A 23,281-nucleotide genomic window follows, 5' to 3' on the forward strand; every position below is an offset into this window, starting at 1 on the left:
GATGTCACTCTGTCCCAATATTGGTGATGTTAACTTTGATCGCACAGTTAAATGGTGTCTACCAGATTTCTCCACAGTAAAAAGTTGTTATTTTTTAAAAGGCCTCATTTTTTATTTTATTTTATTTCATTTCATTTATTTTTTAATTAAAGTACAGTCAGTTATAATGCATCAATTTCTGGTGTACAGCACAATGTCCCAGTCTTGCATATACACACATATATTTGTTTTCATATTTTTTCCATTAAAGATTATTACAAGGTATTGAGCATAGTTCTCTGTGCTATACAAAAGAAACTTTTGTTAAATCTATTTTTATATATAGTGGCTAACATTTGTAAATATCAAATTCCCAAATTTATCCCTTCCCACCTCCTTACCCCGGTAACCATAAGATTGTTTACTACAATCTGCTTCTGTTTTGTAAATGAGCCAAAGGCCTCATTTTAAATGGCATGAGCAATAAGCAACATGGGTGAGAAAAAGCTATTCAAGAATCCCTCATTTCTACAGAGGAGCCCCTTGCCCCTCCCTGCTTAAACTCTTTCCTTTCTAGAGTCTTAATCACGAGGGGAGTGAGCTAGAAGGTGTCTGAGATTTCACCTAGATCCCTGTTTCCCAAGTGCGGGATGCTTCCTGCAGGTGGGAGATGATTTTCATGTGCCGCCCGTTTGTTTTAGGTTTAACAGTATCACTTAGCAGCAAAGGCTTTCCTCTGTCAACGATTTCTGCAAACTTCTGAGTAAATGAAGTAAAAATGTTCAGTTGGTCACTAGCCTATCTTGAAAATTTCAAGTAGTTTTTTGATGTTTTTTTCTCTTAAAAAAAAAGGAAAGAAAGGGAAGGCCTTTGTTTTGCAGTCTTTGGCAGGCAATAGTACAGAGTAATGCAACAGCATTAAAAAAAACTGCTGCTCTTGGTAGAAATTTTCAATTTTTAAAATATTTATTTATTTATTTATTTATTTATTTATTTATTTATTTATTTATTTATTTATTTAATAATGGAGATACTGAGGACTGAACCCAGGACCTTGGGCATGCTAAGCGTGCTGCCTCTGAGCTATTTTCCTCTCCTTCTTCACTGAAAATTATATGAAATTGTTATTCACAGTATTAACCACAATTTTCTTTTAAATTACATTTAAAAAGGTGAAGTAGAACAAGTGAGTCAGTTTAGAGAGTTGCAAGAACTTAAAGAAGCCAAGTATGAAGTTGGAAAAGGAGATGTGGCCGATGGCTGTGCCGATAACACAGCAATTGCTCAAGTTTGGGAAATTCCAACTTCGGAACTTTGGCCAAATTTCTTACACGAAACTGACAATCTGGCTAGCTGACTCTTCCTGTCCACAGTCTTCTGAAGCGAACTCGACTTGGCAGGCAAAGGACCCATGCTGGCAGGAGACAGAACGGGCCAAAAGAAGGTCTCCGAAGCCTTAAACCCTGGGTTAGGAGCACAGGTATAGGATTCCAGGCACAGGCTTCTGACACGCCTGCCTTCCCATCCCGCCTCCACTGCTCGCTGTGACCTTGGGTAGTTCAGCACTTTTCTCTAATTCTGTCTCATCCTTGAGATGGGGGTGGTAATAAATGGTGCATAACTCATACCTTTGTTAGGACTCCGAGTATAATGCATAAAGCGCTTAGTGCAGTGCATGGTTCAGCGACAGGAAATGTAGGCTATTACGCTGAGGCTGTTCTTCTTTTGCGGGGACAGGAACAGGGCCTGACAGCAGGGCAGTGGCAGCCCGGAGAGGGATTTTCCTCCCATCCCTCCGTTTTGTAAACCTAATGCACTAAATTGGAAACCCAGTGGACTAAAATGCGCGCGGTCCCCGGCCACGCCTCGCCCCTTGTGAGGGCGAGGGAAGACACGAGGGGACCTTGTCTCGTCCACCCAGATACCAAGGGGTGCGGGCAGAGTTGCGTGGCGGCGGCGCGGGAGGGCGCGTCCTCCCCGCGCCGCGCCCTGGCGCCCCCGCGAAACCCAGACAGATGCGGGCCGCGGCGGAAGCAGGGCGCGCTCTGCGCCCGCGCATCTCCGGGACCCCGGCGCGGGTCCTGGGCCGCCGGCCCTGCAGGATGCGTCCCAGGAGCTCTTGCTCTACGTCCGGCGCCCTGGGAGCCCGCTGTGGCGCCCGCGCATGCGCGCCGGCGCTGTCCGCTGTTTGGCCGTTTCTATGGCGACCAAGTCGGTCGCCTGGTGGTCCCCGAGCGAGAAGATGAAGCTCAAGAGCCTCCTGCTCCGGTATTACCCACCAGGTACCGGCCGAGCCACCTCTGCCCTCACGTGGGGTCCTGGCCTCTGGCACCGAGAGGGTCTGCGAGGGGAGGCGGGTGCGGGGACCTGAGGGAAAGGCGGGTCCGGAGTGGGTGACCCATGTGCGAAGGGAAGCCTGGCGCCTCCCAGATTGGGCCCCTCACTCCTTGGCATGCTGGACTCTGTTCCTTAAAACTTGAAAAAAGACTGCTTTAGGAAGTCTTTAAACTTTTAAATTGCTGAGTTATAATGCTTCCTGGTTACTTAGGAATGAAGTGGACAGGGAGGGAGAGATGGTGATTAACGATGTCATGGGATTTTGGTTTCTGGAAGTGAAGACACAGACAAGCACCAAATTGCATTTTTTTTTCCCCTAAAGCACCAGAATGATCAAGTCAAGGTGTGTTGAGTATGCAAAGGAAAATGCATACTTAAAAAGCATGTTATGTTAGTGGCTGCATTCGACTCTGCACGTCAATCAATCCACACATTTATTGTGGGCCTACTCCCTACACCTTTGTGCTCCTTGACATGGGGCTTACAAAGTTTCCAGTGAGTTAAGGGATTATGAAATAAACCCAGAGAATGCTAGAATGCTATAGATTTAGAGCAGGACAGCTTTGCCTAGTCCTCTGGTTTTACAGGTAAAGATCCCACAATTCCAAGAGACCCAATGACCGCCTGCAACGTTGCTAAATCCTCTGGCCGTATCACATTTCAGTCCTTGTCTTTCTTGATCAGGCAGCAGCATTCAAACCATTTGATCACTGTGCCTTCCTGTGGCTTCCAGGACACACACTTTTTTTTTTTTCCTGCCTCCTCACTCTTTCTCCATCCATCTTTTTACCTTGTCCTCTTCTTTCTGACCTTAACGTTGGAGGGTTCCCACTCTCTGTCCTTGGACTTGTCTAACTGTACTCATTCGCTAGGTGATCTCATCTATTTGCAAGGCTTAAAAACCATCCTGAGTAGTCCTGAGTACCCAACTGCCTGCCTGGTTCTTCGTTCGGATGTCCAGGGTGCATCTCACACGCAGCTTCCCATGGTCTCCCACATCTCAGTCAATGGAGGCTCCACTCCCCCACTTGCTTATGCGAAAACTTTGGGCTCATCCTTTTCTCCTCTCCTGCTCATTCCACATTTGGTCCAGGAATAAACACCCTGCCAGCTCACCTTCAAAATACAGACAAGAGTTCAACAACTTCTCTCCACCACTTCGGCCACCAGTCTCATTATTGCTGGAGGGAGCCTCACACTTGCCCCACTTTAGTGGCGTGACTCTGTTAAGAGCACAAATCTGATCATGCCACTCTGCTGCTTCAGCCCTTCAGTGGCTTTTCATTTCACTTAAACTGAAAGGCCTATGGTGTCCAAGGCCATATAGGACCTGCCCCCCTTTTGCCCCCTGACCTCACCTGTCCCCCCACACCCGCCACGGCACTTCTCTTCCTGGTGTTCCTTAGATGACCAGGGATGCCCCACTCAGGGTCTCTGCAGTGGCTGGCCTTTTTGCCTGGAATACTCTTCCCCTGGACATCTGCGTAAGCTGGCACTTTTACATTTTCCTTAAAAGTAAGTAAAGTGAGTAAAGTGAAACCCCCCTTTTAGAACTTACAACTTCTTTTCAAGATATTTGAGAGCCCCTTTCCTTGCTTTGTCTTTTCTTAGCATCATCTCAATGTGGCCTACCATAATTTAAATTATTTATCTTGCTTAGTCTCCGCCGCTGGAATAAAAGCTCCATGAGGGCAGGGGCTTCATTAATTTCATTTATTACAGTGTCTCTGGCACCTGGAGTAGAGCCTCTAGGTGAATGGGGCCTCTGTGGCTGCGCTCACATATTTGTTAAATAAATGAACAGCTTTAATGAGATGCTGTTTGTTAAGCAGAATTTGTCTTGAAATATGAGTGGGTCAGAGAGGTGATCTCCAAGGTCCATGCTGGCTCTAAAGTCCAGGGTTCTAATAGCAATTTTAAACTCAAGTAAAGCTTCAGACTCATAGTTGTGACTGTTGTCTTAATGATTGTCTTATAATAAGGTCATGCCATTCAGCAAGCTGCATGCTTAATTTCTGAATTCTAATCTTTGGTAAGCCATAGGAGATGCAGGTTTCCAAGACACTACTGAATAGCATGTGGATGTTGCAATAACCTTATCGACTAGGAAAAAAATCACTCACCACTGAATCATCCTCATGGTACTTTTATCCTTTTTGCCGATAAAGCAATTACTTTTACCTCCTAATCCTTTCATTTCAGTCCTCCCTCTTTATTTGACTCACAGATAGGTTGGGAGCATTCATTTGTTGGCTTCCACTGAATTATTCCTCTCCCTACCTAAATTCCTGACAACTAAGGAATGTAGCAATAATTTGGCAAATCAAATATGGGACACTCCCTTTTTATCTCGACATTCACTAAGAACGAAGCTCTTCACTTTGTGAAGTGTAGGTGTTGAATACATGCTTTTCAACCAACTCAGTTACGACAATCTTTGTCTTTTATTGATTGCATGTAGGCTCCTAGTTCTTTGTCTGCAAGAAGGAACTAAATAAGTATTCGTTGAACTGGTTGGTATTCTGAAGACGTTAAAGGTTTCTGTTGATTGAATACGATCTGGATAAGGAATACAATTATCTTTTGAAGCTTAGCCTCTTAGTACATTGCAAAACTTTTGGGGTAGTGGCTTCTTACTTACGTGTTCTGGGAATCACACCTGTTGCATAATAGTTCACAGCCAGGGGTAGGTCAAGAATATTAAGATACTGTGGGAAGCAATCACTGAAGAGCAACATGCATTCCTGTGGGCATCTCTATCTGTTTTCTGCTTGTGTTCCTCGCTGCACATGTCACAGCCTCTCGTTCATCTTGGAGCTCGGCGAGCATATTGCCTCCACGTCTGGTCACCATGGAGCAGTCAAGTAAATGTTCATGTTTCAGATTTTGTGTTTTATTTCCTAGATCTGTTTGTACAGCAACCCCACCAATTTTTAGCAGTTGACTGTAGGGGTTTTACCATTTTTCATTTTATTAAAAACAAGACAATTGTGAATAAGGAAAGCAGAATTTTGTTAACTCTGTTTGCTGATTTTTAAAATGCATGTGTTCAGGAAATTAGATTATGCTGTGTGAACTGTCACTAATTCTTTCAAACCTTTCCCTGAGTTAAGGATTATGATAATATTACTTAATGTCTACATTATTTATTTACTCAAATATACATTGAATGTCTACTTTTCTCAATAATACGTAGTCCATGAGCATCCTTATATAAAATGCAAAACCCCCAAAACTCCAGAACAGGAGAGAAATAGTGCTTGATGGTAACACTATCTTGAATTGATAGAAACTTTGTATGCTTCAAGGCACTGAAAAAGTACATGAAAGTTCTTGAGTTTTCAAGTAACCTTATGGGACTCTTGATCTTCAAGAGTTTATAGTCTAATAACGTTGGTCTCTTATCCTCTTCTCCATTTCCTCCATGTTCTTTTTTTCCTCTTACTTTTTTTATTATAAAAGTAGTGTCACTTATAACCAAATTTTGAAAAATTCATCAAGGGATACCTAAGGTCACCCTCAGCCCACTGACGGTGTGATTGCCCCTTGGAAGGACCCTCCCCCAATGTATCCATCAACAGTATTTGAAAATGCCCGTTTGCCCAGCCTTGCTAATATTGAGTGTTATCCGTCTTTGTAACTTCTGCTAATCTAATGGATAAAAACCGTATCTGCTATTTTATTTTGTATTTCTTATTGATAACATTGGGAACATTTTGTTTTGGTCTGTTTATTGATCCTGTCTTTCTTTCTTTGCAAATTGACTATTCATGCCTTTTGTTCATTGTTCATTTTCTTAAAATCATTTTTAGTGTTTTTAAAATATTAAGTTCTTTAAGCTTTGTATGTATAGTTGACTTTTTTTTTGCTGATTATCATTTATCTTTAACTTTGTGGTATCTTTCACTGTGTAGAAGCTTAAAATTTATTTCAGGCAAATTCATCAATTTTGTTTTTTTTAACTGTTGAGTTTCGTATCATGCTTAAAAGGCCAATTATAGACACTAAGATTTAAATATCTTCTATTATTTAGACCATTTTATATTTTATTTTAAATATAAAAATGTCTAATCGACCTAGAATATATTTTTGTACATTGTATGGTAGAAATCCAATTTTATTAATATTTCTAAAATCCAACTAATTTTTACATTGTTGTTTATTGAAAAATTCATTATTTCCCCATTAATTTGAAATTTTATCTTCACTTTATTTTAAATTTTCCATACATAAGTGATTCTATTATATTGATCTAATTTTTTATCAGGGTCACACTTTATTGTTTTTGACTTTTTATAATATTTGGTAAATTTTCAAATTCCCAAAAAGAAAATCATTATAATTACTCTAATTCCATAGATTAATTTGCCATTTTCACAATATTGAATTTTCTCATCCAGAAGTATGTCTCTCCACTTATCACAATTTTCTCTTATATCCAATAGTATATCTAGGTCTTACACATTTATTGTTCATTTTATATTTATAAATCAATTATAAATGTGATCTTTTCTTCACTTGCACACTGAGAAAGAAACTAGAGGAGAAGCAGGACTGAAGGGGTCAGATCTGGAACTGGATTGAAGTGCGAGAGAGACATCTACATGACTGGAACTGGAAGTCCAGACTGAAGCGTTAACAATTAGTCATTGTTGGTACATTGATGACAGTTAAAGCCATGGGTTTGGGTGAATTTATATAGAGAAAAATGTAAAGTAAGAAGAGAAGAATTCCTAGATCTGAGCCCTAAAGACCATCAGTATTTAAAGATCAGGCAGAAGAGGAGGCACCAGTAAAGGAGAATGAAAAGTAGCAAAGTGGAGAAAAAGACAGAAATTTCACTAAAGCCTATTGCAGGTAGCGTCTGAGGAAGGAGGGAGTTGTTCACGGTGTTGATTATTTCTGAAAGGACATGTGCTATCAAGACGGGGATTGTCAACTGCACCAAGCAATGTCAACTGCACCAGTCTGGGGACACTCATCAGATCATCTGCCAGTTAGTTTGTGTAGTCAATGAACACTATTGAACATTTCCTGGGTACGGCATTTTGTGGTAGACCCTAGGGATAAGGAGAAGACAGACTCAGGAACACACAGTCTAATGAATCAGTTATTGCTGGGAGAGAAAACTGAAGGAGAAATGGAAGCCAGAGAGGGGAAGGTGTAAGTCTCATCCATTTGACAGTACTGTTTGGTACTTGAACTTGGCCAAATCATGTCCCTACTACATGCATAAATCATCATGACTCATTCTGAGGAAGTTCCTCCTAGGAGTATTAAAGAAACATGTTTTATTCTCCCAAATATGTTACAATCTCACTGCGGAGAAAACGCATCAATGCAATTTAGGTAATACAAGGTAGCCATGTAGATGATGTGACAAGGTAGTATTTGATACTGTATAATAAGCACTATTTAGTAAGACATACTGTATGCCAAGTGCTTTATATACATGTTATTTAATCCTAACCAGTGAACTGAAGGTGTGATTCACAGATGAGAAAACTGAGACATAAAGAGATTGCTTTACTAGTATCATGAAATTAGTAAGGAATTGAGCTGGAACTAGACTTGGATCTGTTTGATGCCAAGTACATGCCTTTTTGACTCTGCTACATTCTGTCTCAATGTTTCAATGCTTTTGAAAAGTAAATACAGTGTTTGGATAGAATTTCCTATTCACCCTTGATCTGAATTGCTGCTGGAATCGTATCTGTTACATCAAATTATGGTCAGTTACAGTGATTCTCAAAGTGTAAGGGGATCTCTTTCATTGTCAAATCCCTTTTTATAATAACACTAGATATTTGCTTTTCTCGCTGTATAGATATTTGCACTAGTGGTGCAAAAGCAATGGAAGGTGAAACTGCTGGTACTTTCCTATAAATAAAGCAATGGCACCAAACTCTAACAGTGGCCGCTGTATTCTTCACTGACACACTTGCAGTAGGAAAATCAAACAACCCCTCTCCCCCCCAGATCCTCAGTTTTACTTAAGAATGTCCTTGGTGGAGCAATACAGATTATTAATGTACTGAACTACTGACATGTGAGTACTCGTGATTTGGGTGATAAAGTAGAAAAGTACTTACAAGCACTCTTGCTGCACAGTGATCTACAAGCGTTAACTTGAGCAAAGTGCTTGTGCAGCTGTTTGAGCTGAAAGATGAGCTCGCCATTTCTCCTTTCCCGGAACATCATTTTCACATGAAAGACTGAGAAACAAACATGGCTTTCAGACTTGGACATTAGGCAGACATTTTCTTGAAAATGAACAAAGTGAGCCTGAAATGTTCAAGCAAAACTTATCACTGTTTCTTGCCAGTGATAAAATTTGACCTTTCAAAGCAAAAATTAGAACTTCAGAAAATTTGTATCTAACATCATAAGCTTGACAGTTTATCAACAGCAAAACAGTTTTCTGATGATACCTATTGACAGAGATATTAACAAATGTGATTTTTTGAGACTGTGTGATGAAATACGTCCACATTTAGAACTCAATAAACTAATATTTTTCAAGTATCAAGCACGATGTTGTGAATCACACGTGGTAAAAGATCAATTGAAAGTGTGAGACAGACCAATAGATTTTAATGTAACAGTTCACTGATGTGGTTTTAGATTCTGAATTGCAACCAATCTTTATAAAATTACCATTTGTTGAGTTGTAATGTAGTATCAGAGAAGAATATCCTAATTTACACAAAAAGCCAATTAAAATATTCCTCCATTTTCTAACAACGTATCTGTGTATGCCCAGATTTTTTCTTATACTTAATTTAAAACATCCTACAACAGTAGCTTAAATGCAGGAGTAGAGGTGAGAATCCAGCTGTCTTTAGTTAAGTCAGATATTAAAGAGATTTACAAAAGTGTTACCCTTCAGCCTTTTTTTTGGTGGGGGGAATAGTTACTTCTATAAGATATGCTATTTGTGTTAACATGCTATGAATTTACTATTGCTACTTAAAACATTTTAATAATTGTTTTAAAAATTTCTCAATTTTAATGTGGAAAATATTAGAAAAATCAAAATTCTCAATAATTTAAAAAGTTTAAAGTGGTCCTGAGGCCAAAACTTTTCAGTTCTACTTTCCAGCTTTGTGTTGGGGACTGGGAGAGCCCAGAGCATATCCCTAGACGTGTTACAATAAAGGCTCTGTTCAATTTTTTTCAGTCTATTATCTCTCTGTTGTTCAGACTGAACATATTCTATTAATTTGTTTTCAAGTTCACTGATTCTGTCCTTCATCGTCTTCACTCTACTATTGAGCCTGCTCAGCAAGTTTCTCATTTTAGTTACTGTATTTTTTGTAATTCCATAATTCCCATAATTTGTTTTAATACCTTCTATTTGTTTTCTAAGATTTTTCATTTGTTTCAAGTGAATTTGCCAATGACTGCTGGAGCATTTTCATCACACTGCCTTGAAAATCCTTGCCAGATGATTCCAGGATCTGATTCATCTCCACGTTGGCATTTATTGATTGTCTTTCTCTGGTTCTTGGTGTGATGGGCGATTTAATTTTTTTTATTGTATCTTGGGTTTTGGGGTTTATTAACTATATTTTCACAGCTGTTGAAATAATGAATGACTTTTTATTGTATCCGGGAGACTCTTGACTCTACCTAAGTCTATTTTGGCATGTTTATTTTATATAAACATTTTATTTTTATATAAACATTTTATTTTATATTTTACTATGTTTAGACTTAGCACATAGTGTTGTTCTGCTTTTGTGGGCTTTAGTTACAATGACACTTGAGTTTTCTGAGCCTTTGCAGTGTTGTTCTGGTCTGGTCTAAGACTCCTGCTTTGCTTTGTCTTAGCAAGTCTCTGGCTTAGTCTTTGCTGGTGCCACCTGCAGGGGCAGAAGGTATGTCCCCAGTGTGCCTGCTCTCACTTTGTGACCTTTCAGGGGTGGAGGACAAGCCCCGGGCTTGGTTTGCTGCTGGTTGACAGTCAGGGAGCCACTGCTTTGGTACCTTGTTGTGGAATGGGGTCTGGGAGGTCCTGGGACTTCGCTGCTGCTGCCATAGGCAGATGAGATGGCCCCCTGGGACACAGGCTGAGGAGCAGGAGTTGAGATGGTGTGGGGCTTTGCTGCTGTGGCTGCTGTGGGCAGATGAGACCGCGCTGGGGCCCAGCTTTGCAGTGGGGACTGGGGCAGTGGGCTTCCACGGGTGGCTGGGACTGCCTGCAGGGGCCCCCATGGTAGAGCATAGTTGAGGGCTCCCCACTAGCACTTTGTTTGACTTCTATTTTCCTGATCCTTTGGCCACGGAGAGCAAGCTTTTTGTTGTTGTTTTTGATTTTGTTATCTACAATTTTTGGTGGTTCTAGGCTGCAAGTCCCTCTGGCCCCCAGTGTTGGGGGTGGATGGGAAATAAGAAGACAATTTGGGGAGCTCACCACGTTGTCATTGCTCAAATCCTGAGGCCTCTAGCCATCCACCGTCTTCTGTTCAACTTTCAGTTACTCTAGCATTATAGAATAATGTCACGTGATTTTATTTGTGCTTAGAGGATGGATCAAGGGGTAATGGGTCTCCGCAATCTTGTTTTGAAATCAGACGTCCCTGCATGTGTTTTAGGTTGAAAAATTTAAAAAACTGGAAAAAAGAGAATGAAAAATCTGTCAAAGTAGGCTAACTTTTGGCACAGGCTGCCATCATAAGTGTTTTATAACATATTTGTTTGTTTCTTAGGAATTATGTTGGAATATGAAAACAGTGGAGAATTAAAGACCAAATCCATAGATCTGCTTGATCTTGATCCCAGGTAAGCTGGCTGTAGATGCAACATGTACTTCCTATCCAAGATCGTTGCTGGGAAACCCTGACACAGGATGATGTATGCACAAGCTGTGTAATCTGAAGACAACACATTTACTGAAAAAAAAAGAAAAGAAAAAAATATTGGTCCATGGTGTATTACTTCCTGTTTGTTTCAGTGACTTTTACTTGAGTGTCTTGCTGAATGAGGAGGAGGTGGAAAAAGGATCATTAATCTTTCTTTTCTTCTTCCCAAACCGGCCTAATTTACAAAAAATAAACCTATTAGTTTAGAATAATTTTAGGAAAGTTGTGAAGAAAGAGTGCCCATGTACCCCGTAGACAGTTTCCCCTATTATTAACATCTTAATTAGGACGGTACATTTGTCACAATTAATGAACCAGTATTGATCTATTATTGTTAACGAAAGACAGTATTGTATTCAGTTTTCCTTAGTTTTTGCCCCATTCTTTTTCTCTCCCAAGATCCTAGCCAGGATACCACGTAACATTTAGTCATGAGTCTCCTTAGGCTCCTTGTGGTTGTGACTTTCTCGGATGTTCCTTATTTTTGATGACTAACACTTTTGAAAAGTCCTGGTTATTGAATTTTAAGAACATTCCCAAGCCTTACTATTTTCTCAGTAGATAAATATTTCACAAGGCTGACCGCATCCGATCTTCCACATTAATTGTCAGGGAGCAGAGTTGGGGTGACCAAATCTTTGTCTCCGAAGCTTGGTGTGCACTCAGAAGAAATCTCCTTGTGAGATCATGTTGTTCCGAATTCACTCCCTTTAGAAAACCTTGTGCAAAACTTCACATAAAGAGACAGAGTGAGACTGATTTTACCTGTTCTAGATTATATCTGAGCTCAAGTTCAGATAAGGTGAAGCTACTCTCAGTGGGTGAGGAACAAAACAATAAAAATACTGCGATATGTGTTTCACAGTGTGGCCCAGAGGAACTAGCAATTTTCCATTGTGACTGTCCTTTTACGTTGTCATGATTCGTAGGAAGGGGAACGGAGACCATCAGCAAAGGGACCTCTCATGTAACCAAAATTAAACATGGGCTGCTCTCTGGTGCCTGATGGCTGGTGAGAGCTGCTGCCACTCAGGAGGCTTGGAGTTTAAGGGGAAGACTTGTCTTATGGGGAAGACAGAGGATGGCTCAAAGGTGATGGCTTAGTTAGAGTCCAAGTCTTATTCCAGGTGCCTGGTGTAGAAAAGGTCCTCAATAGGCATTTTTTTTTTAAAATCAAAGAATAAATAATGGCATGGATAATATCTTTGAGTTTTATCTACACCATTTCTTATTTGAGCTGTTTTCAAGGAAGGCAAGACCTGAGAGCCAATCAATCTTTTTGTTATTTTTATAAATAGAACACATTACTGACTTGTGTGATTATGCCAGCGTGCAGAAAGTTCCTTTGTTAGACATTCATTTATGTAGTCAGCAGTGATGTACTTGGCATGGAAAGCTCTAGGTCAGAGTCTATGAGAGGCTATAAAGATACCAATCATATATCCTGCCTCAGTGGGCTTATTGTCTTTGAGAAACAACTTGTACAGAGTAGAACATCATATGAGTGGCACAGATAGACTTCTGTATGAAAGTATGACTTCCAAAAACACAGAATTTTTTTACTTACAATGTATGGATCCTTCAGTCACTTCAAAGCGGGCTTGTGGGGCTGGGAAACCAGGAGCAATTAACACTGTGACCAAAAATTGAGCTTTTTCATAGGATGCCATAGTCATCCTGTGCAGTGAATAAATGTCTTAAAGTTGAAAAAAAAAGTCTCAAAGGATGGATCTTATTTCTAGTTCTGGCCAAGACTCCAAAAGTATTTTGCAAAAAGAAAAAAAAAACCTCTTGTATTATATATAACATACGGAATTACTGTATTGGAAAATAACAGAGTAAGGCAGGGTTAGCATGGATTAAATATCTGGTTAATTTGGCTCTTGCTAGGAATTTTTTTTAAATTGAAATATAGTCAGTTTACAGTGTTGTGTCAATTTCTGGTGTACAGCATAGTGATTCAGTTATGCATATACATACATGTATTTATTTTCATATTCTTTTTAGTTATAGGTTACTGCAAGATATTGAGTAAAGTTCCCTGTGCTGTGGTACAACCAGTAAATCTATTTTGATTCATAACATTTGTTGGAAACCTTTCCAAGGGGCATTATTATCTTTTTAATTCTTATGAAGCTATAACCTTTCTGACAACTGACTCTCAGTGTTTATCAGAGTCATCATTATGAACCATCTCTGATTTGTTTCCATCCCCAATACTCACTGTTACTCCAATAGACCGTGTTTCTTGAGAGATGGGGCCAGGGCCTAACCTAGGGCAGATAATAAATGCTAGTTGAATGAGTGGTCTCCTAGCTTAGCGCCTTGCACAAAACGGGAGCTCAGAGAACGTGTGTTTGTGAAGAGGAGGAGGATGCTTATCAGACTTTGAGTTTCTGGGAAGCAGATGCTGAGACAGAAGTAGGTGGGTCCACGGTGATAGGGAAGTGACACCCATGACAGATCCAAGGATGAGGCAGGGTTAGGCAGGAGCAGCCGTCAACCGTGAAGACCACGCAGATTTGACAGCAGAGTCCCTGCCCGCCCAAAGCCATGCTCCGCAACGAAGCTGGCTGGTTTGCAGAGTCCCTCGTGGGGCAGAAAGGGCCAGGCTCTGAGGTCCCCTTGCTCAGCTCCGGGCTGAGGGTCCCGGACAAGAGCAAGCCCTGGGCGCAGGTGCTGAGCTGGGTCCCAAAGGAGCTGCATCTGGAGGCTGTCAGCCAGCTGGGCCACGAATCTTTTCTCAATGAGTATTTGTGACGTGTTTTGCAAAATGACCTATTTTGGATTATTTGCTCTATACAGACATTATTTATCTTGAGTTAATATATCTGTCTAGCACAATTTACCAGAATTGCCGTAGATTATCTGAATACTAGGGAAAACTTGCATCTGTACTTTTCAAACCAGTTCTCTTTCAGGGAAATAATGTTACAGCCCAGAAGAAATTAATAATAATAATGATAATAATAATAGTAATAATACTTTGAATATTTATTTTTGGTTAGGTACTGTTTCTTTCTCTAAAAGCACTGAAAACCTAACCTTTCTGAACCTCAGTTTCTTCATCCCTAAAATAGTTATGATAAAAGCATTAAATTACAGGGTTGTTACAGGATTAAATAAGAGAACATCTATCAGGTGAAAAATACAGTAGGACCAGGCACACTCAATATATGTTCATTTAAAGAAAAAAGAAACAGGAAAATACAGATAAAAAGAGCTCGTGTTCAGAAGCAGTGTGCACTTGGCCTTCCTGGGTAAGCAAATCAGAATCTTTGCACACCTCCCCTGGGAGAGGTCTCAGTGAATGGGAAGGCTTTCAAGGGAAACCAGGCAGCTTTTCGGGGCCACAGTGCTTTTTGATTTCTGTGATTTTTCTCCCCAGAAATCTCTTGGTAACGATGATGGTGGTGTTGACATTTTATAAACATTGCGTTTCGTTAAGGAATGCAATCTTTCATGTAATGAACGTGTAGGCAATTTTTGGCACGGAAAAAAAAAAACCTTTTTCTTTTGGTGCATTTCAGTACAGATGTCAACGCCTTAGTAGAAGAGATACAGAAAGCAGAACCTCTAATCACAGCTTCACGATCAGACCAAGTCAAACTTTTAATACAGAGATTACAGAATAAACTCAAACAGCACAGCAACCACAAATTCTACCTATTTAAGGTAAAGCATGCTTTAAAAATACTAACTAGAGGAACTTCAGTGAGTAACTTAACTGCTTTGCTGATCTGAGGTAAAATACTGTTCACGTTTTCTCTTTCCCTCAGTGCATCACACATTTTTGCTGAGACTAAGTCTTAATAAATGCTTATTGAATGAATGAATGAAATTCAAAATTTATTTGTTGAGAGGCTCAATAAAGATTTGTACTATTAACTTGAACTCTTTTTTATATGATAAATCTAAAGGATAACCATAAAAGTAGTTCTAAGTTATTGAATAAGTAAAATTTTTTTCAGTTAGAGTAATATTAAGACTTATTTTGTGATATATCAATATTTCAAATTTTCTGCTTCCATGTGAACTAAAATATATTTAAGTAAATTATTTATTGATATAGGTTAAGTAATAATTTAAATTCAATGTAAAACTTATTTTCTCTGTAATTTTGGTGACTAAATTAAAATATAGCAAGTATTTTTAAAACTTAATATATTTTTATATTATTATCATATTACATTATTTATATGTAATATGTATTTTATTTTATTATTTTAAAAAATATAAGAAGTGTTTATTACTTCAAGAACACCTTTTTTCTTTATTTAACATTTAATGATTTATTCTAGAATTGCATCATTGATTTTCTTTTTTATGACTTAAATGTACTTATTATTTATGTACTTAGCATATTCTGTCTGATATAAAATATCAAAGCAATTTTCTGTATTCATTCAATTTACTCAAAGGGGATGGTGGTTATTGCACTATTTCTTTTTCCAGCTGGTGGCACTATTTAACTTCAAATATGAGCTCTATAACTAGCATGATATTGTACTTTATCCTCCAAAGGGAACATTTTTGATAGTGAAAGGGGACACTATTAATAGTTATACTCAGGCAATAGACATAACTGTTATACTCAGGCAACAGAAAAATTGGGGCTTTCCCAGTCTAGCCAATTACTCCGTCTGTAAACAGACTATCCGATTTAAGTCTATTTATTCAATAAATATTAAGCATCCACTATGTGCTAGACATGGGTATGGAAAGATAAGTAACAAGACATACCTTGACTCCAAGGGAGCTTTAGGATTCAAAAAGGAATAACGCATTGTAAATCTGTACTTGAGATGTATCGAGTTTATTTCCTATAAGCACTGTTTATGCATATATACAAAACCATGAGCAATATGTAAAAGACAATGTAAGTTAGTGCTATTTGGTATCTTATAGCCATAATCTATCTAAAGGCAAATTGATGGAAAACACAGATCCAACTATGTTTCTGTAATTATTTGTAACTACCAAATGTGCTGTTGGTCTTAGTAATAGAAACTAAAATATATTTTTTCTCATTTGTTCAGATGCTGTATATTGTCCATTTATTACATATGATTAAGATAAATTTGAATGTTTTCATTGGTTTGAAGTTAAAATGAATGGATCAAACAACTGTGAGTTTAAAATAAATGTTTTCTCTCATTGAAGGTTCTCAGAGCCCATATACTGCCATTGACAAATGTTGCACTTAATAAATCAGGCTCATGGTAAGGTTCTGTGTTTATTTATTAAAAAAATTTATTAGACTTTATTTTTTAGAGCTGTTTTAGGTTTGCAGTAAAATTGAGCAGAAGGTACAGAGATTTCCTGCGTGCCCTCTGCCTCGTGCCCCACACATAGCTTCCCCTACTATCAACATGCCCACAGAGACCTGCATTTGTTACAGTTGTCGAACCTATACTGACACATCACTATCATGGAAAGTTCATAGCTTATATTAGAATTCTCACGGGTTTTGTACATTCTCTGGGTTGGCCAATGTTTAACAACATCTATCCACCAATATGGTGACACTCAGAGCAGTTTTGCTGCCCTAAAATCCCCTGTGCTCTGCTTATTTATTTCTATGTGTATGTCTATTTCTCTTCTTGGTTTCTAATTTTTAATAATCATGGGATACTTCTTTTTTAAATTGTGTACATGCAAGGTATACAACATGATGATCTGATATACACATACACAGTAAAATGATTACTACATCGAGCTAATTAGCACATCATCTCCTTACATGACCAATTTCTATGAGTGTGATGAGAGCATCGGAAGTCTATTCTCTCAGCAGATTTCCAGTATTCAGTACAGTATTATTAACCATAGTCATCGTGCCGGTACATTCGATCTCTAGACTTATTTCTACATAACTGCAACTTTGTACCCATTTCCCACCCCGCCAGCCCCTGGTAACTACTGCTGCTTCTGTGAGTTTAACTTTATTTATTTATTTGTTTAGATTCCACATTTAAGTGAGATCATATGGTATTTGTCCTTCTGTGTCTGGCTTATTTCACTTAGCATAGTGTCCTTCAGGCTTATCCATGTAGTAGCAAATGGGAGGATGTCCTTCTTCCTCATGGCCAAATAATATTTCATTATATACATGTATATATCACATTTTCTTCATCTGTCCATCCTTTGACAGATACTCAGGTGGTTTCCATACCTTGAGTATAGTGAATAATGCTGCAATGAACAGGGGAATGCAGGTGTCTCTGTGAGGTCCTGATTTCATTTCCTTTGGATATATACCCAGAAATGGTCTTGCTGGGTCATGTGGTAATTCTGTTTTTAATTTTTTGATAACCACCATGCTGTGTTCCGTAATGATTGTACCAATTTATATTCCCCAAGAAGCTAGGAGGAAATGCTTAGTAGAGAACCAAAGATACATTGCCTTGTCAACCTTCCTGTTTAGTTGGATTTAGAGACCAGAATTCACCACCTTTTATTTTTACCACTTCACATTAAGACCGACTTTTCAAAAGTGTGCATTTTTCCCCTGTGTTTGGGAAATATCTTTCCTCATGGAGTATTTAAGGAATAACTAAGATACTGCTGTTTTACTTTAAACTATTAGAGGTCAATATACTAGGAACTCCTGTAGTAGAAGTCGCATTAAAGGATTGTTAAGTATTAAACACCTATTTATTGAACACTTCTCAGTATCCCAGTCGTATTCCAGGACCTGGGTAACCATAGAGGGTGGTAAACCAGATGGGTAGAAGGACTAACAGGTGGGAAAGAAACAATCCAGTTTTTCAGAGACTAGCGGGGAGGTGAATGTGGCTGATCAGTGTGTGTTTTGGGGGGACGTTGGGGTCCCAGAGATAGCCAAGGCTTCCAGCCTTGTGGACCCTGAGCAGACTTTGAATTTTCCTTTAGATTGCTAGGAGGCCATTTAAGGGAGGTTAAAAATGACAACTCCACTTTCGGTGAGGAAAACAGGTTTACAAAGACTACGTGTGAGCTGAGACCTATTAGAAAGTGTTTTCATTTGTTTAGGCAAGAGATGGAGGTAATGGAGCTAGTGAGAAGTGGCCATGCTAGGGATGTATTCTGAGGCTGAGGTAACAGAATTTGCTAGTAGATTTTGTGTGGGATGTGAGGGAGAGAACGGAATCAAAGATGATGCTAAGATTTCATGGTTTGATCAGCTGGAAGAATGATGCTGTTTGTTGAGATATATTAGAGTTTCAGAAAAGGTTTCTGAATACTAACATCACTTAATTATACACTTACTTATATTTTAGGAATGATCATTGGTAGAATGACTCTTTATTTAGTTTGGGGTAAAGTTGGAAAATTTTTAAGTCAAAGGATTTAGATATTGTTCCCAATTTAACTGTTCTGCATACACACAATTTCCCTTGTAGAAAGCGGAATAAATGGAGTTATAATGTTGCAGGCAAAAAGTGAGGTCTCTTTTGACACACTGCTGCTCTTCCCGCCTTGCGATGTGTTTATGCTCCTTGTGTTAGCTTTATCACAGGGAGCTATGATCGGACATGCAAACTCTGGGACACGGCATCTGGAGAGGAGCTTCACACCCTGGAGGGTCACAGGAATGTGGTTTATGCCATAGCATTCAACAATCCTTACGGGTAATGAGACATTCACTCACTCACTTAGTCCTTATTAATCCATTAATCCATTTATTCTTCTTTCCCTCCATCTGTTGGGGGAGGAAAGGAGGAAGCAGAGAATTAAAATTTCCTGAATGCCTGACATGCTTTGAAAACCATCTTCAGGGCTTAAAGAAGCTTTGGGATAGATATTACTATCCTCATAGAAAGTATGTAAAGTTCAGGTACCTTTCCCAGGATCACACAGCAGTAGAGAAGTGAGCAGGAGTCCAGGCTCAGGCAGGCTGACTCTCTACCCCTGGGAGTTCTCTGACAGGCAGTTCCTGCCCTGTTAATAGTGCTGGACTGATGGTGCTGGAGGATGTGACCTGTATGCATAATATGGTTTACTTCTGTCAATTTATAGTCTTACAGGCAGAAAAAAATGTGTGTAGGAACATACTAAATAATAGCACAAAATACAGAAGTATTTTTAAACTAACTTCTGGTTAACCCATTCAGTAGATGAACCAAGATTCTCTATCTTTCTGAATGACATACCACTGGTACCCACGGCTGCCTGAATGCTTGCAGAAACTAGACTACTCACCAGTATACTTTACCACTCTTCCCACTGGTGAGGTTCTAAACTTGTGAAAGTTAGTTCTATTTGTCCACAAACCTGCTTATGTTGGTCGTGCTTTCAATGTCTAATTATTTAATTATTGCTTAAACTAATGAAATAGGAGTGTGAAAATAAAGCTGCTGTCTTCTACGAGAACATAATAAAGGTACATATCTTTTTAAAAAAATTGTTACTAAGTTGTAGATGCGATCATTATAAAAGTTAGAGGAAAACATTGCAGAAAGGGCCCTTCTTTCCTCTAGTGTCAGAGACCACAGAAGACTATGCGGGGGACTGAGAACAGAGGAGTGACGCAAGGTGTTAGGTGCAGTCTGGGTCATTATGAATTCTGCGGCTGTGCTGAGCACTTATGCTTTGCTTTGAGATATGCATTTTGGGCTATAAGACCCCTCACACTTTCAGACAGTGAGCTTGCACTGTAAATATGACCCGACTGCATGAAATTCTGATGGCTTGCTACAGAAGACAGACAGGGCTCAGGGGTAAAGGAAAAGATTTTAGCTCCATGATCAAAGGTGGAACAGGCTAATCTCCTCTTACTTGTTGGGTGTTGACAGTGGCCTTGCTCCATGGTAAACACTGGAAGCCTCCTGTCTGAAAGGGACTGAGTTTTTCTCATACTTCCCCTCTAAGCCCGCTTTCTTCTTCAGAGACCTTACAATGGAAATAATATAGGTATTATTTTCTCAAGGAGATATTCACTGTCTAACTTCTCAAAACCTTATCTAACCATATGTTTAACTGGATTTATATCTTTCCACTTTCCTTCTTTTAAATTGGATATTATCCTTTTCAGTAGATCTACTAATAGAATTTTTCCATGTTCCTGCAACTCTAGTAATTACACATGGTTAATTTCTATTTGTTAGTGATGTTCTAAACTAAATCTTTTACCATATTCATTGTGCTAATTAAAATTATTATAATCTTAAACATAATTTGTAAATTTAATGGAAAATGTTAAAAATTAAACATATAAACTGATACTGTTCAAAAATTAGAACTTTATTTTGTTATCCAGTGAAACAAATGTAGGATTGCTTATTATATAAAAAAGTAAATTTCTGAGTAGATAGAGATCCATGTGTTAATATCTCTTATCTTTATTCTGTGCATCAAATACTGTGGTTGAATTTATTTTCAAATCCTGTGCATATATTTTTAAATCTTAGTGACAAAATTGCCACTGGGTCCTTCGATAAGACTTGTAAACTATGGAGTGTAGAAACGGGAAAATGCTATCACACCTTTAAGGGTCATACAGCAGAAATAGTGAGTATATTTTATTAAATTTTTATGTTGCCAATCCTTTTGTTTTTGTTTTGTTTTACTTTTTCTTTTATTTTTTTTCCATAGACCTTACTTTTTAAAGAGCAGTTTTAGGTTCACAGCAAAATTGAGCGAAAAATACGAATGTATTTTTCCTGTATATTCCCCACCTCTCCCCTGATGCCCCATTGTCAGCATCCCCACCAGGGGATGAGGCTACATTGGCACATCGTTGCTATTTCTTTTTAGGATTCCATTGTAAAAGTAGAGGCTATACCTTTATAATTAATTTTAAAATCGATCTAGTATTTTTAGTTTCTGTATCTTATGCATTGATATAATTTACAAACTACTGTAGTTTTGATATCTTGCAGATACTGTCAAAGACCCATATCTGCACAAAGCAGACAAATAATGTGATAAGTCAATGAGTATCCAGCCTGACCTCTTCTTTCTCATGGACTTGTCTTTAGAGAGCTGACTTGATGAGGGTTGATGATGTTCTTAAGATAGCTTTTAAAATAACTCTTTTATATCATATAAAATATTAAGCTGATTGTTTTCTGGATGTGATTAAAACTCAAATTTGCATAAGGAATAGCTCTCACTATTGGGAAGCCCTCGCCCTTGGCCGATTATCTGTTCCATCTTCTAACAATTAGGGAGATAATTGGCACCCTATGGAACAAGTGATAGCTTTTAAAAATAAACAGTCTGTTTATTATAAAAATGTATTTTTATCCTTCAAATTCATTTCACATTCATGGTATGTTCAAGGTACTTTGCTAGACACTGGGGATACTGCAGTGAGAAATTGTAACTCACCCTTTAGTGGCGCTCAACATGCACAGGGCACTGCCTTAAGCCCTCTACATATATTTGCTTAGTTGTTTCTCATAACAGCCCAAAGGGGTGGATATTTCCCCATTTTACAGTTGGGGATGCTGAGGCATAGAGAGCATAGTGACTTGCGCAAGGTCATAAGAATGACATTATCCTTATACTCATAGTGTGGCCATGTTTCCGTACTGCCTTGGAATTTTGAAAAGGTTTTCTTTATTTATAGTTCCTAGGAAGAGGCGTTCGTATTTTTTGTAGAACACAGCATCACTCCAGTGATTACTTTCTGGGTGCTGACTGTGTGTGCAGCCCTGACTTATGTGCATGTGGTGCCAAATCGAGTCAGAAGTAGTTCTCGGCCTCCAGGAGTTGTGCGGTTTTGCGGGAGTAGAGGTGTCCATGAATTAGCTCAAAGATATGTTGTAGGTGGGCCGGAAGTTGGTGGGGAGATCAGTGAGGGCACAGAGGGAGCAACCAAGCCTTCTTGGCCAGGAGATGTGTTCAGGAAAGACTCTGCACAGAGGTGGCTCATGCATTCCAGGCATAGGGAGCTGCACCAGCAGATGCCCGGAAGAGGTGTGTAACCATGGTAGATGCTTCAGAAGCCAGGTGGCTCTGGGTGCCCAGAGCAGTGCTTCCCAACCCTCCCTGTGTTGATGTGCACAGAAGGTGCTAATACAGACGTGCAAACACTGGGGAGAGCTGCCTGCCCACGGTCAGAGCTGACAGGCAGCAGGGATCCCCGGTGCTGCCCAGCTGACTGGGCTAAATGTGTCAGTGTCTTGGCACACCTGTCACCCTTTGAAGCTAGATCACAGCCTTTGTGTGACTGAAGTGGGGGAGGCAGGAGAAGCCATGTTGTAGATTTATGGCTGGTCTTGAATGCTGCGCTAAGGAATTTGGATTCTATCCTGGAGATATTGACATACTGTTGAGACTTTTCAGCTGGAAGGTGGTGTGGTCAATCTTGCTCTTTGGGAAGACCATTCTTTTGGCAGTGTGGAGAAATGGGGGGGTAATATCAGAAGCATGGGCCCCTGGGGATCCGGTAGCCGTCCAAGCAAAGATGGCGAAAGCCCGTTGTGGGGCTGGTGAGGAGAATGTGAGAGAGGTTAGTGGGTTTGGAGGAGTAGATATGAGGCAGGTCGGAAGGTATTTAGGATGATTCCCTGATTCCAGACTCGGGCAACCGACAGTGCCCTTCACCAAGTCCATACAGAAAAGAGAAGCAGGTTTCTTCATGTGACTCACATGTCTGAGACAGAGTGATAAAATCTCCCTGTGTCATGTCCTAGCAGAGGCATCCATTTGGCAGTTGGCTCTTTGGGGCTGAACTGAGCAGTGAGGTGTGGGGAGAAGACATGGGTGTGTGAGTCACGGCATCTGGGTGGCAATAGAAACCACTGAGCAATTGAAATTTCCCAAAGGAAAAGGTAGAATATGGGGAGGAGACTGAAGATGGAGAAGAGAAACTTCTAAAAGATACAAAAAATAAATAAGAAGAGAGGAAAAGCAGAGCACAGTCAAAGGAGTCCAGAAGGAAGAAAATATGGAGAATCTCATGGAGGTTGAGATGACCAACCAAACCTCTCGACTGGACATTTATCCAGAGTGGTTCCAGTCGAGTCAGAGTGGAAGATGGGCAAACAGCGAGTGATGATAGACTATTTTCCCAAGGAATTTGGTTGTAAAGGGAAAGAAAGTTAGTTAAAAAAGGGGCACATAGAGTCAAGGGAGAATTTGACTTTTCTGTGGGAGAAGCTGAAGCATAT

The 23,281-nt window shown here is 39.4% G+C and overlaps 1 protein-coding gene across 1 annotated transcript in view; it reads left to right on the forward strand.

The window, feature by feature from the left end:
* The first annotated feature begins 2,194 nt into the window (after positions 1 to 2,194).
* The window catches only part of DAW1 (dynein assembly factor with WD repeats 1), a 39,024-nt gene continuing 17,937 nt past the window's right edge, over positions 2,195 to 23,281 (forward strand). The window contains exons 1-6 of the mRNA XM_010998006.3: positions 2,195 to 2,261; positions 11,028 to 11,100; positions 14,711 to 14,855; positions 16,344 to 16,402; positions 18,671 to 18,793; positions 20,573 to 20,672. Of these exons, the coding sequence (XP_010996308.3) occupies positions 2,222 to 2,261; positions 11,028 to 11,100; positions 14,711 to 14,855; positions 16,344 to 16,402; positions 18,671 to 18,793; positions 20,573 to 20,672 (540 nt within the window). The 5' untranslated portion in view covers positions 2,195 to 2,221. The remainder of the gene's footprint in view (positions 2,262 to 11,027; positions 11,101 to 14,710; positions 14,856 to 16,343; positions 16,403 to 18,670; positions 18,794 to 20,572; positions 20,673 to 23,281) is intronic.

This window comes from Camelus dromedarius, chromosome 4 (assembly GCF_036321535.1).
Source record: "Camelus dromedarius isolate mCamDro1 chromosome 4, mCamDro1.pat, whole genome shotgun sequence".
Lineage (NCBI taxonomy): Eukaryota > Metazoa > Chordata > Mammalia > Artiodactyla > Camelidae > Camelus > Camelus dromedarius.